Genomic DNA, 13,362 nt, shown 5'->3' with positions numbered 1-13,362 from the left:
TAGGTTGGTGGCCAACAGACTAGGTCAGGAGAGGGCTGACCAAGAGGAGGAGGGGTGACGAGGGCTGGAACCAAGACATATGAGCTGGGATGGAAAGAAACTAGATAGAAGAGAAATAAAAACCGTCAGAACTGTGGAACCAACTCCATGGGAGGGATAAGAAGAAGGCCTATTCTAGGGTGAAACCCAAATTTCTGGCATGGTACCATTAACCCAGACAGAAAGAGTAGATTTTCAGAGAAAGAAAAAGAAACCAATTTTTGGGGAGGTGAGTGAGCTGTCTAGAGAATATGCAGGTAGAACTACATGTTAACTGTAGCATATACTTGTCTGCACCTCAGGAGATGACTGATTAAGAATTCAGGATTCGGCCGGGCGCGGTGGCTCACACCTGTAATCCCAGCACTTTGGGAGGCCGAGGCGGGCGGATCACAAGGTCAGGAGATCGAGACCATCCTGGCTAACACAGTGAAACCCCATCTCTACTAAAAATACAAAAAATTAGCCGGGCGCGGTATCGGGCACCTGTAGTCGCAGCTACTCAGGAGGCTGAGGCAGGAGAATGACGTGAACCCGCGGGGTGGAGCTTGCAGTGAGCCGAGATTGCGCCACTGCACTCCAGCCTGGGCGACAGAGCGAGACTCCGTCTCAAAAAAAAAAAAAAAAAATTCAGGATTCAGGCCAGGCATGGTGGCACACACCTTTAATCCTAGCTGCTTAAGAGACTGAGGCGGGAAGATTGCTTGAGCCTGGGAATCCGAGACCAGCCTGGGCAACATAGCAAGACACTGTCTCAAAAAAAAAAAAAGAAAAGAAAGAAATTCAAGATTCAGGAGTCAATATTACTTAAGATAATTCCAAAATAATCGGGGTGGTAATGGTCTGTGGCCTGTTAGGAACCGGGCCGCAGAGCAGGAGGTGAGCAGCAGGCTAGTGAGCATTACTACCTCCTGTCAGATCAGCAGTGGCATCAGATGGGTGAGGATGTAAATGAACTAGGATTGGCATTGAGTTGAGATTGTTGGATCTAGGTGATAGATTTATCATTATATCATTCTCTCTTTGTGATATTTCTATAGAAAATGGACAGATATAGATAAAAAGCCACTTCCCTTTCTAAAAGTGTCCCTGCAATTCAAATGAATACTAGGAAGGATTGTATTCATTCTTGTAAATGAGACTCACATGTGTCTTAGCACAAAAGGAGGATTCTTTCATGATATAAATACACTGAGAATTTGGTCAGGCTATCACAATGAACTGATAGTTCATACGGATTTGAGTCTTTATACCGCTCTGAAATCTGGACCAACTGGGCCTCCAAAAGGCCATTTTGCAGATCTGGGCTTGTTTCTGAAGCTACAGACAGGCCGCTTCCAAGCACTCTAAGTGCTCCACAAGTAATATTTCTAATTCCCAGGACAACCCCACAAAAAGGTACTCTTACTCCATTTTTAAATGAGGAAGCGGAGGTTCATGATGTCAAGTAAGCTTTCTCAGCTCCCAAGTGGTTAAGCCCTCAGTTTAATATCATTTGACTCCAAAGCCCTGTGTTGCACTATGCCTTGATAATAGGCCATACGGGTTTCATGTATTTCAGATGGGGCAGGGTAGTGTGAGGTGAAAGATCCACAATTAACCTTTTAACCATGGAACTGAAATATTAACAGATGAAGTGATACAATAGCTGGAATTAATTCCAAAATAATCAGGGTGGTAATGGTCTGTGGCCTGTTAGGAACCGGGCCACAGAGCAGGAGGTGAGCAGCAGGCTAGTGAGCATTACTACCTCCTGTCAGATCAGCAGTGGCATCAGATGGGTGAGGATGTAAATGAACTAGGATTGGCATTGAGTTGAGATTGTTGGATCTAGGTGATAGATTTATCATTATATCATTCTTTCTTTGTGATATTTCTGATATTTTCTAAAATAAAAAGTTGTAGTTATTTATTTATTTATTTATTTAGATGGAGTTTCACTCTTGTTGCCCAGGCTGGAATGCAGTGGTGTGATCTCGGCTCACTGCAGCCTCCGCCTCCCGGGTTCAAGCGATTCTCCTGCCTCAGCCTCCCGAATAGCTGGGATTACAGCCTCCCGAGTAGCTCGCCACCACACCCAGCTAACTTTTGTATTTTTAGTAGAGACGAGGTTTCACCGTGTTGGTCAGGCTGGTCTCAAAACTCCTGACCTCAGGTGATCCACCCACCTCAGCCTCCCAGAGTGCTGGGATTATAGGCGTGAGCCACCGCACCCAGCTAATAAAAAGTCTTTGAAAGGATTTAGATAAAATAGTTGGGGAAATGACATTTTTGTTCAAAGCCAACTGTTTATGTTTGGAATATCTTTTGTGCTTGGAGTTCTCCATTACAGAGTTCCCCAGTGTTCATATTAAGAAGTAACTGTGCAGAGGAATGCACTGTTTAGATCAGCAGTCCCCAGTCTTTTTGGCACCAGGGACCGGTTTCATGGGAGACAATTTTTCCACAGACCTGGGGTGGGAAGTGTTTGGGGATGAAACTGTTCCACCTCAGATCATCAGGCATTAGTGAGATTCTCATAAGGAGCCGGCAATCTAGATTCCTCACATGCGCAGTTCACAATAGGGTTGTCACTCCTGTGAGAATCGAATGCCACCACTGATCTGACAGGAGGCAGGACCCCAGCGGTAATGCTTGCTCGCCTGCAGCTCACCTCCTGCTGTGGGGCCCGGTTCCTAACAGTTCATGGACCAGTACCCATCTGCAGCCTGGGGACTGAGGACCGTGCTTTAGATGATGTAATCTGGCTTTGCATTCTGGCATTAGCTAAGCACCCTCTTAAAGGAAGTCGGGTCTGTACTTATTCCGTGTTCTCCCTAACAGCTGGAAACATTGAATACCTGCAATGCTGGGAAGTTACTCCCACCACAACTAGAACAGCTGTGGGAAAGACAACAATTGATTTTGAAGAATGTCATCAATTTGCACATGATTCCGTCCTTAACCATTCTTATCCTAACAGCTCTGCCAAACATGGAGAACAGTTGGCTGCAGGACAGCTATTTTTCCTACTTGTAGATGCAACTATTTCTCACCCATCCGGATGTAAAAGGTCCCTGTATGCTAAGATTGGTCCTACATACACACCCAATGGGAAAATGGGATGAAAAACTTAAAGCAGTAAATATTTGAGGAAGTAGATAGAGTAATTTAGAAAAAGAAAATACACAGGGCCAAGCACAGTGGCTCACATTTGTAATCCCAGCACTTTGAGAGGCCAAGGCGAGAGGATTGCTTGAGCCCAGGAGTTTGAGGCCAGCCTAAGCAATGTAGTGAGACCCCACATCTACAAAAATTAAAAACTTAGTTGGACTTGGTAGTATGTGCCTGTAGTTTAAGCTACTTGGGAGGCTGAGCTGAGGCAGGAGGATTGTTTGAACCTAGGTGGTCAAGGCTGCAGTGGGCCGTGATTGTGCCAGAGTATTCCAGCCTGGGTGATAGAGTGAGATTCTGTCTCAAAGAAAAAAAAAAGAAAGAAAATATATGAATGTATATAATATAAAAATATAAATAAGGGAGGCCGAGTGCAGTGGCATGCCTCTAATCCCAGCACTTTGGGAGGCTGAAGCAGGAGGATCACTTGAGGCCGAGAATTCGAGACCAGCCTGGGCAACATATTGAGACCTCATCTCTGCAAAAAATCAAAAAATGAGGTGGAAGGGTGGCTTGAGCCCAGGAGGTCAAGGCTTCAGTGAGCTGTGATTGCATCACTACACTCCAGGCTGGGTAACAGAGAGAGACCCTGCCTCAAAATAAATAAATTCATACATACATACATATGAGGACTTGTTTCTTTCCATTTGAAGTGTTTCATTCAAAGGCTACAATTAAATTGCCATAGGCCATCACAAGTTTAGCTTGAATAAATTATTATTATTTTTTTTTCGAGATGGGATCTCACTCTGTCACTCAGGCTGGAGTGCAGTGGTATGATCTTGGCTCACTGCAACCTCTGTCTCCCGGGTTCAAGTGATTCTCCTGCCTTAGCCTCCCATGTAGCTGGGATTACAGGCGCCCACCACCACACCTGGCTAAGTTTTGTATTTTTAGTAGAGACGGGGTTTCACCATGTTGGCCAGACTGGTCTCGAACTCCAGACCTCAAGTGATCTACCCGCCTCAGCCTCCTAAGTGCTGGGATTATAGGCGTGAGCCACCGCGCCCAGCCTTAGCGTGAAGAAAATTTGATAGGAGTTTGTTTTTTCTATTTATAGGCCAAGCAATACCATGTATAAATACTAAGAATCATGGCTGTTCCTTAGTGCCTAGTTGTTTATAAACCATGAGAAAGAATGAAATCATTGACGAAGTGAGACAGGGCAACAGTCTTTCCTGGGAGTAAAGAGACAGCAGTCTCTGTTGACATATATTTTAGGCCTGGCCTCCAAAAGAAATTTACCCAAAGCAGTGGTGTGTTTGTGTCCAGGGCTACCGAGCCTAATCTTTGGCTGCCTCTGTGTTATTCTAAGTTGTAATTTTCCGTGTCATCTAAATTTGTAATAATTCTTTAGTATGATAGTGTTTCAGTGAACAAACATTCTGCTTGCTGCATTTCTTCTGAGTGAGTAATTCCCTGACAACTACCAGATCTTGGCAGAAGCAAAGTTGGTCATAAGTTATGCTCCACTCTCAGTGTTGGTGAAACGTGTGATGCGTAACACAGTGTTTTTGAATTCAGTGTTGATTTTCCTAAAGGACATTTGGGAGGAAAAAAGAAAAGAAAAGGGAATACCGAAATTCAGGAATAGAACTTACATATTATTATAAGACTTAAAAAATACATGAACACTAATGATGAACTCATTTCTTCAAAGTAAAAGACCTTATGCTCTTTTTCCCATTTCTCTGTGTGGCTTGATTATGGTGAAAGTGGCTATGTGAGTTTCCATTATTGAAGGAGTTAAGGTCTGTGGAATCAAAGTGTGAGACAACATGCAGGGACCAGGTTGGTTTCCATTTAACAGCCAACCTAATGTAACTGAAAGGATTGAGAGGTTTGTCTTTTTTGGAAAATATTAAGGTTCTTCCAAGTAACCAGCAATGTGACTTTACCACACTGTTCATTAATGGGGATTTGGATGATGACCACCATGTCTGCCGCTGACTGAGTCCAAAACTGCGGTCACTCTCTCCAGCAAGCTCATGGAGGGTTACGTCATCTTCACTCAGCCAGCCCAACGCTTTTTCCATCTGCTAAAATGTAGAACATGGTTGCTGATTCTACTCTTTCTACAGAGAGAGAGGGAACATGGATGAGTTGCTGCTTTTAAAGATTTTATGTTAATTGCTGTTTTAAAAATCTGCTAAGCCAAGCACGCTTAGTGTAATCAGTCACCATGGAGTTTTTTAATAGGACAGCTTCTGTTCTTACAGAGCAGAGCTTTTATGCCAGTGGGTTAGAAGCATAACATGTTTCTATGTTGAAACGATTCTCCAACAAGGACTTCTTTTCATCAGGGGTGACCTAAAAGGTATTACTTGAAATATAGTTACATCATGTTCTTAACTGGGTTTAATAGTGGGATAATTACAAGGTTGTATCCACCTCAAATGGGAAGAACTGATAAGTTTTGCACAATTATTTAACTCCTCTGTTAGGCCTTCCTTATTTCCTGTTCTCTTTTTAAAATTTGACTAAGATACTCCTAATGGGCTTGGGAGCCTATAAAATGATCAGGATTGTTGCCTTATGTTTTGCATGTTTGGGGTAACAGTGGAGCCAGATGTAGTCTTAAATAAAAGGTAGACCTACAAAACCAGTTTCTCGGTTGCATTAAAAATGTGATTAAAAAAAAAAAAAAAGGGAGACTCTCCCTTACAGGTGATACTGTTTAGTTTGTTCTTTATTTTCCCTTTTGCCATTCATGAGATTTCTTAAATAAAATGACATCTTTTCTTTTTTTCATTATTATTTTAAAGGTCTCTGGGGAACAAGATTCATGGAGGAAAGCAGCACTAACCGAGAGAAATACCTTAAAATTGTTTTACGGGAACTGGTCACATACCTCCTTTTTCTCATAGTCTTGTGCATCTGTAAGTACAATATTTCCTTCCACTAATGGGAAAGTTTTGAAAAGATTTGACCTGTCCAAATCATCATTAAAAGGAAGTGTCTATGCACCAGAGGGGCAACTCGGAAGTTACCTTCTTGCCTTTTTTTTTTTAATTTGAATGTTTTTTTTTATTTGGGCATTTGTTTATTGACTATCTTCCTATGGTAGAATGCAAGCTTTATAAGAAAAGGGACATGATTTGTTCTCTGCTATAACCCCATTTCCCAAAACTGTGGATGGCAACAGAAGGCTCTGAAAAATGTGCAAGAATGAATTTGACCAAGTGCTAAGTGACTGTGGACTTGCATTTAACATGGGAAGGGAAAGGCAAAGAGTTCAATTCCAATTTAGAATTTGGTCAGGTTCTCTTCTGTACTCTGGTAAACATTAATTAAAAATCAGCATTATCTGACCAGCCAGTTCATCGTCAGTGGTGACGATTTTCACTATGAGATACTTGTGGCAACTTGCCAGACACCAAGAAACCAAGTTAGAGGATTTTTGTATTAGATTTCTTAACAATGAATACAGTGTCACTATTATTACGGTATCATCATTATTGTCATACTATTACTATATCAGGTAACATAAAGTCTGCATAAGAATTATTTCCAGAAAAATGACTTTCCAAACTTAACTTTCAGAAAATACAAATAATCCTACTAATATTGCTTTTATTGGCGTATACATGTAAAAGTCCTCTTTTAGATTTGGATAGGTTGTGTCATTGCCTCATTTTAATTCATTATTTCTTGTCAGTCTTTAATAATTGCTGGACTTTTACTCCACAAGAAACTTGCTATAGGCCAGTCTCTTTCCTGTTCTTTTCTTCTTTCAGTTTGTCTTCCCATCCTCTGGTAGGGGGAGGGGAGGGACGCCTGAGCTAGATTAGCTGTAGGAACAATTTGTCTCAAAGTCCAGAAAGCCACAGGTGATGGATTTGTCCTCTGAATCAAAGGGCGTTTGATGATGGATTTCTGTCACGTCTCATCTAAAGTCTTCGCGAGAACAGATGAATAAGCAGATTTATGACCCCAGAGCCTCCTACCAAACTCCTCTGATAAAGGGGTTCCTTTTTTTTTTTTTTTTTTTTAAATTAGAAACAGAGTCTTGTTCTGTTTCCCAGGCCAGAGTGCAGTGGCACAATCACAGCTCACTGCAGCCTGGAACTCCTAGGCTTAAGTGATCCTCCCACCTCAGTCACCCAAGTAGCTGGGACCACAGCTGCATACCACAATGCCCAGCTAACTTTTAAAAACTTTTGTAGAGGTGGGGTCTCACTTTGCTGCCTATTCTGGTCTCTAACTCCTAGCTTCAAGTGATCCTCCTGCCTCAGAAGTGCTGGGATTATAGGCATGAGCCACTGCACCCAGCCTGGATGTGATATTTTTATGTTTTAAATTGTTAGAGTTTAGAAACTGAGATTGAGTTTGTTGCCTGCGTTAAAATGGTGCTTAAATATTAAACGGCAGAGGCCTTAAATATTAACAAGTTGATTAGAATTACTAAGTTCTTTTCAAGCTTTACATATACAGACAAATTTCTTATACAAAATAGAAGGTAACCCCTGTACATAAGTCTAGAATTTCAGCAGTCCCCCAAACTGACTGAGCATTAGAATCACTCAGTGATTTTAAAATACACATATGGTTTGCCCAGATCTACTAACAGAGCCTCCATAATATAGCCTAGAGAAACAAGTTTTCAGATACAGTGATAAATTTGGAAAGTAAGCCAGAGAAGTAAGCTGAAGACAGAGAGTTTTAGGAAACACGCCTAAAGTCACATTTGAATTGGTTTTCTTGTTTATTTGATAATATTGTTGCTTTTTGTTCTTTTTCACATGAATCACATTTTATTTCTTATGTGAGTAGCTATATATTTAAAAATTTTGTTTTTGGAATATGGTAGAATCTCTGGTTAGGAAGATATCCTAGCAATCATATGGTCTGACCTTACTGAATGCTAAAATTCTCTTAAACATCCCTCTCGTATGGTTACTCATCCTGCCTCTGATTGAACAAGAGTCCCAAGTTAAGGGACTTAGTTCTTTGAAATCGTTCATTTCATTTTTCTATAGCTATGTTAGAAAGTTCTTCCTTCAGTGAAGCCAGAGTCTGTCTCTTGTAACTTCTACCCAGTTGCACCCTCCAAACCTACCTATACCAAGTATCTTTTTTCCATGTTGCTTTTCCAATTCAGCTCTTCGGAAGTTTGGAGACAAATACCTAATCTCCCCTAAGCCTTCTTCAGGTTAAGCCTTTCTAGTTCATCCAACTGTTGATTATGTGATTAGAGACACAAGTTTGAGTGACTCCCTTGATGGAAAGTCCCTCTGGTGCATGTTCTGTTCATCAGAGTCCCTGAGAAAGCACACGAGCCTCACCACGGTGAGTGGGGCCATGAGATTCCTAAACCAGACGCTACACTGTGGCTTGTGCAACCTACCATGGCCAGACTCATGAGACTGTCTCATCATATAAATAATTCGTTAGTCTCGTCACCAAGAACTGTGAAGCACTATATCCCCCAGCTATATGTGAGCTAGCCTGGGACCATAGTGGAGGACTCCTCTTTCAACCCTGTTAAATTTCATCTCGTTAGGATCTGCCCATTTTTCCATTCTGTTGAAATTATCTTGGATCTGGATTCATTCATCTCAACATCAGCTACTCCCCGAAGCCTTACAGTATCAGCAGAGTTATTATCTGTATCCATATCCTTGTAAATTACTAAACCAAAAAAGATTGGTCTAAGAATATCAGTCCATTAATCAAGGCTCTTTGGTTGGAGTTCACTTCATTATATTATCATCCAGCTCAGAGTGTTCATAAACAAGATGATAGGAAAGACTTCTCCAAATGCCTGTCTGTGTAATTCCACCATTCCTCTGATCTGTGAGCTGTTGACCAGATTAAAAAAGAAGTGAGAATAACCAGGCAAGGTTTACTCCTAGCAAAACCTTACTAGCTTCTAGTGACTGAGTCCTTTCCCTATTGCTTACCAGCTATCCTTTTAATTACTAGTTTTAAAATCTTGCCAGCAATGTCAATATCAAATTACCAAGAATATCAAACTCATTACTCTGTATGTAAATGAAATAGTGTATTTACCCCTATGCCTTGGGTATTAGGCTGTTCTTGCATTGCTGTAAATACCCGAGACTGGGTAATTTATAAGAAAAGAGGTTTGGCCAGGCACTGTGGCTCATGCCTGTAATCCCAGCACTTTGTCAGGCCGAAGCAGGTGTATTGCTTGAGCCAAGAGTTCAAACTTAGCCTGGACAACAAGGTGAAATCCCCTCTCTACAAAAAATACAAAAATTAGCTGGGCATGGTGGCATGCTCCAGTAGTCCCCGCTACCCAGGAGGCTGAAGTGGGAGGATTGTTTTGAAGCTGGGAGTCAGTGATTGCAGTGAGCCGTGATTGCACCACTGCACTCCATCCAGCCTGGGCGACAGAGCAAGATCCTGTCTCAAAAAATAAATAAATAAATAATAAATAAATAAATAAAAAGAAAAGAAAGAAAAGAGATTTAATTGGCTCATGGTTCTGCAGGCTGTAGGGGAAGCATAGCTCCAGCATCTGCTTCTGGGGAGGCCTCAGGAAGCTGTTACTCATGGCGGAAGGTGAAGCAGGAGCTTGCATATCATGTAGCAAAAGCAGGAGCAAGAGAAAGAGTGGGGCGGGGAAGAAGCCACACACTTCTAAATGATCAGATCTCATGAGAAATCACTCGTTACCTCAAGGACGGTACCAAGAGGATGGTACTAAATTATTCCTGAGAAATCTACCCCCATGATCTGATCACCTTGTACTAGGCCCCACCTTCAGCATTGGGGATTATATTTCAACATGAGATTTGGATGGGGACAACATCCAAACTATATCACCTTGCATAGAAGGTGATTTTAGGGTTTTAGGGTAGGTAGGGTTTTAGAAAGCAGTTTGACATAGTAAGAAGAGTACAAATCCCAGCTCCACCGCTAACATGCTAGGCAAATGTGGGCAAGTTAATTAACCTTTCTGAGCCTTTGTTTCCTCACTCGTAAAGCAAGTATTTGGAAATATCATTGTGAAGATTAGAAATAATACATGAAAAGATCCTAGGATGCTGTCTGTCATACAGCAATAGTAGTAAGAAGTTGTTCTTGCCAAAGATTGTTGAGAATGACAGAATTATCTCAGTTCGAAGAGCTATAGTTTCTGGAGCTCAGACTCAGATTGATTTGGGCAGCTAACTGCTCACCAAGAGCTTATTTTCCATCTTACCAATGAAAGTTGTGTCCCCTGTGTTTTAAAAATCAGTCTACTTAACCAAGAGAACAGAAATGACATGAGAATTAAGTAATCTAACTTTCTCTGTAATTTAGGATTTATTCCTACTAGAAACCTGAGAGTTGCTATGAATTCACCATTAAGCACTTACTAATATACATGGGTTACTGTTATAAATAGCAATAGTATTGCTATTGTGTGAGTTAGGTGTTGAAGTTAAAGAAAGGAATAAAGAGTATTTAGAAGATCTTTGAAAACAGTGGCTGTGTATGGTGGCTCATGCCTATAATCTCAGCACTTTGGGAGGCTGAGTCAGGCAGATCACTTGAGGTCAGGAGTTTGAGACCAGTCTGGGCAACATGGCAAGACCTTGTCTGTGCAAAATATACAAAAATTAGCCAGGCATGGTGGCATGCACCTGTAATCCCAGCTACTTAGGAGGCTGAAGCACAAGAATCACTTAAACCGGGGAGGCAGAGGTTGCAGTGAGCCGAGATTGTACCACTGCACTCCAGCCTGGGCAGTAGAGTGGGACTCTGTCTCAAAATAAAAAAAAAAGAAAGAAAAAGAAAGAAAGAAAAAGAAAAAATGCAAGGAAGGTATTTGGTGAATGTATAATAAAAATATATTTACCATTTCCTTTTTCTGTGTTCTCTACTCATTCTATAAAATTGAGTAAAAAAATCTGTAAGTTTAAACACAATAATAGAAACCACAAAAGTTAGCTGAGTCAACATTAGAGAAATGTAATATTTCTGTCAAAGAAATAGGCAACATTAAAAAGCAGAAAAGCAATTGCAAAGAATGATTATAAGAAACATCACAAAGGATTAATATTTTAACACGTGAAACTCAAAAATCACTGAGAAAAACAGTAGACTTCCATAAATATTTTACAGAGTAGAAAAAATAGGCTCGGCATAGTGGCTCATGCCTGTAATTCCAGCATTTTGGGAGGCCGAGGAGGGTAGATCACAAGGTCAGGAGTTCAAGACCAGCCCGGCCAAGATGGTGAAACCCTGTCTCTACTAAAAATACAAAAATTAGCCAGGCGTGGTGGCAGGTGCCTGTACTCCCAGCTACTCAGGAGGCTGAGGCAGAGAATTGCTTGAACCCTTAAACCCAGGAGGCGGAGGTTGCAGTGAGCTGAGATCACGCCACTACATTCCAGCCTGGGCAACAGAACGAGATTCTGTCTCAGCAAAAATAAGAAAAACAATCCAGGGGCAGGCACAGTGGCTCATGCTTATAATACCAGTACTTTAGGAAGCCAAGGTGAGAGGATCACTTGAAGCCAGGAGTTCAAGGCCAGCCTGGGCAACATAGTGAGACTTTGTCTCTATTAAAAATTTTAAAATTAGCCAGGCATGGTGACGCACACCTGTACTCCCAGTTACTTGGGAGCTTAAGGCAGGAGAACTGCTTGAGCCCAAGTTTGAGGCTGCAGTGAGCTGTGATTGGACCACTGCACTACAGCCTGAGCTGCAGAGTGAGACCTTGTATCAAAAAAGTAAAAAAATAAAAATCATCCAGGCATGGTGGCACATGCCTGTAGTCCCAGCTACTCAGGAGGCTGAGGCAAAAGGATCACTTGAACCTGGGAGATGGATACCACAGTGAGCTGTGGTAATGCCACTGTACTCCAGCCTGGGTGACAGAATGAGACTCTGTCTCAAAACAAATAAAAGAAAATAAAAATAAATACAATTTATTCAAATACAAAAGTGATATGGTTTGACTCTGTGTTGCCACCCAAATCTCATCTCCAATTGTAATCCCCATGTATTGACGGAGGTTCCTGGCAGGAGATGATTGGATCATGGGGATCGTTTCCCCTATGCTGTTCTCATGATAGTGGGTCTGGTTGTTTGATAGGTGTCTGGCACTTACCCCTTCTTTTTCTCTCTCCTGCTGCCTTGTGAAGAAGGTGCTTCCTGCATCCTTTACCTTCCACCATGATTTTAAGTTTCTTGAGGTCTTCCCAGCCATTCAGAACTGTAAGTCAATTAAACCTCTTTCCTTTCTAAATTACCCAGTCTCAGGCAGTTTTTTATAGCAGTGTGAAAATGGTCTAATATAGAGATTTGGTACCAGGAGCGGGGTACTGCTATAAAAATAACCTGAAATTATGGAAGCAACTCTGGAACTGGGTAACAGGCAGCAATTGGAACAGTTGGAGGGCTCAGAAGAAGACAGGAAGATGTGGGAAAGTTTGGAACTTCCTAGAGACTTGTTGAATGGCTTTGACCAATACACTGATAGTGATATGGACAATGAAGTCCAGGCTGAGGTGCTCTCAGATGGAGATGAGGAACTAATTGGGAACTCGAGTAAACGTCACTCTTGCTGTGTTTTAGCAAAGAGACTGGTGGCATTTTTCCCCTGCCCTAGAGATCTGTGGAGCTTTGAACTTGAAAGAGATGATTTAGAGTATCTGGCAGAAGAAATTTCTAAGCACCAAAGCATGACCTGGCTTTTCCTGAAAGCATACAGTTATATGTGCTCACAAAGGGATGGTTTGAAATTGGAACTTATGTTTAAAGGGGAAGCAGAGTGCAACAAAAATTTAGGGAGTTTGCAGCCTGACCATGTGGTAGAAAAGAAAAACCCATTTTCTGCAGAGAAATTCAAGCTGGCTGGAGAAATTTGCATAAGTAACGTGAGTTGCCAAGACAGTGGGTAAAATGTCTCCAGGGCGTTTCAGAAAATCTTCAGGGCAGACCCTCGCAACACAGGCCTGGAGCCTAGAAGGGAAAAATGGTTTTATGAGCCAGGCCCAGGACCCAACTGCTCTGTGCAGCCTTGGGACATGGCACCCTGTGTTCCAGCCACTCCAGCTCCAGCTGTGGCTAAAAGGAGCCAAGGTACAGCTGGACCATTGCTTCAAAGGGTGCAAATCCCAATCATTGGCAGCTTCCATGTGGTGTTGGGCCTTTGGGTGCACAGAAGACAAAAGTTGAGCTTTGGAAGCCACTGCCTAGATTTCAGAGGAT

At 41.9% G+C, this 13,362-nt stretch overlaps 1 protein-coding gene across 2 annotated transcripts in view; it reads left to right on the top strand.

Annotated features, from left to right (window-relative positions):
- The window catches only part of PKD2 (polycystin 2, transient receptor potential cation channel), a 69,874-nt gene that overhangs the window by 7,295 nt on the left and 49,217 nt on the right, over positions 1 to 13,362 (top strand). For both annotated transcript variants that reach the window (XM_030919311.1, XM_010366154.2), the window contains exon 2: positions 5,958 to 6,071. In XM_030919311.1, coding sequence (XP_030775171.1) covers positions 5,958 to 6,071 — 114 coding nt within the window. The remainder of the gene's footprint in view (positions 1 to 5,957; positions 6,072 to 13,362) is intronic.

The sequence above is a fragment of the Rhinopithecus roxellana genome, chromosome 2, assembly GCF_007565055.1.
Source record: "Rhinopithecus roxellana isolate Shanxi Qingling chromosome 2, ASM756505v1, whole genome shotgun sequence".
Taxonomy (NCBI): Eukaryota; Metazoa; Chordata; class Mammalia; order Primates; family Cercopithecidae; genus Rhinopithecus; species Rhinopithecus roxellana.
The sequence above is the reverse complement of the archived record's forward strand: the minus strand, read 5'-3'. Positions and strand labels throughout refer to the sequence as shown.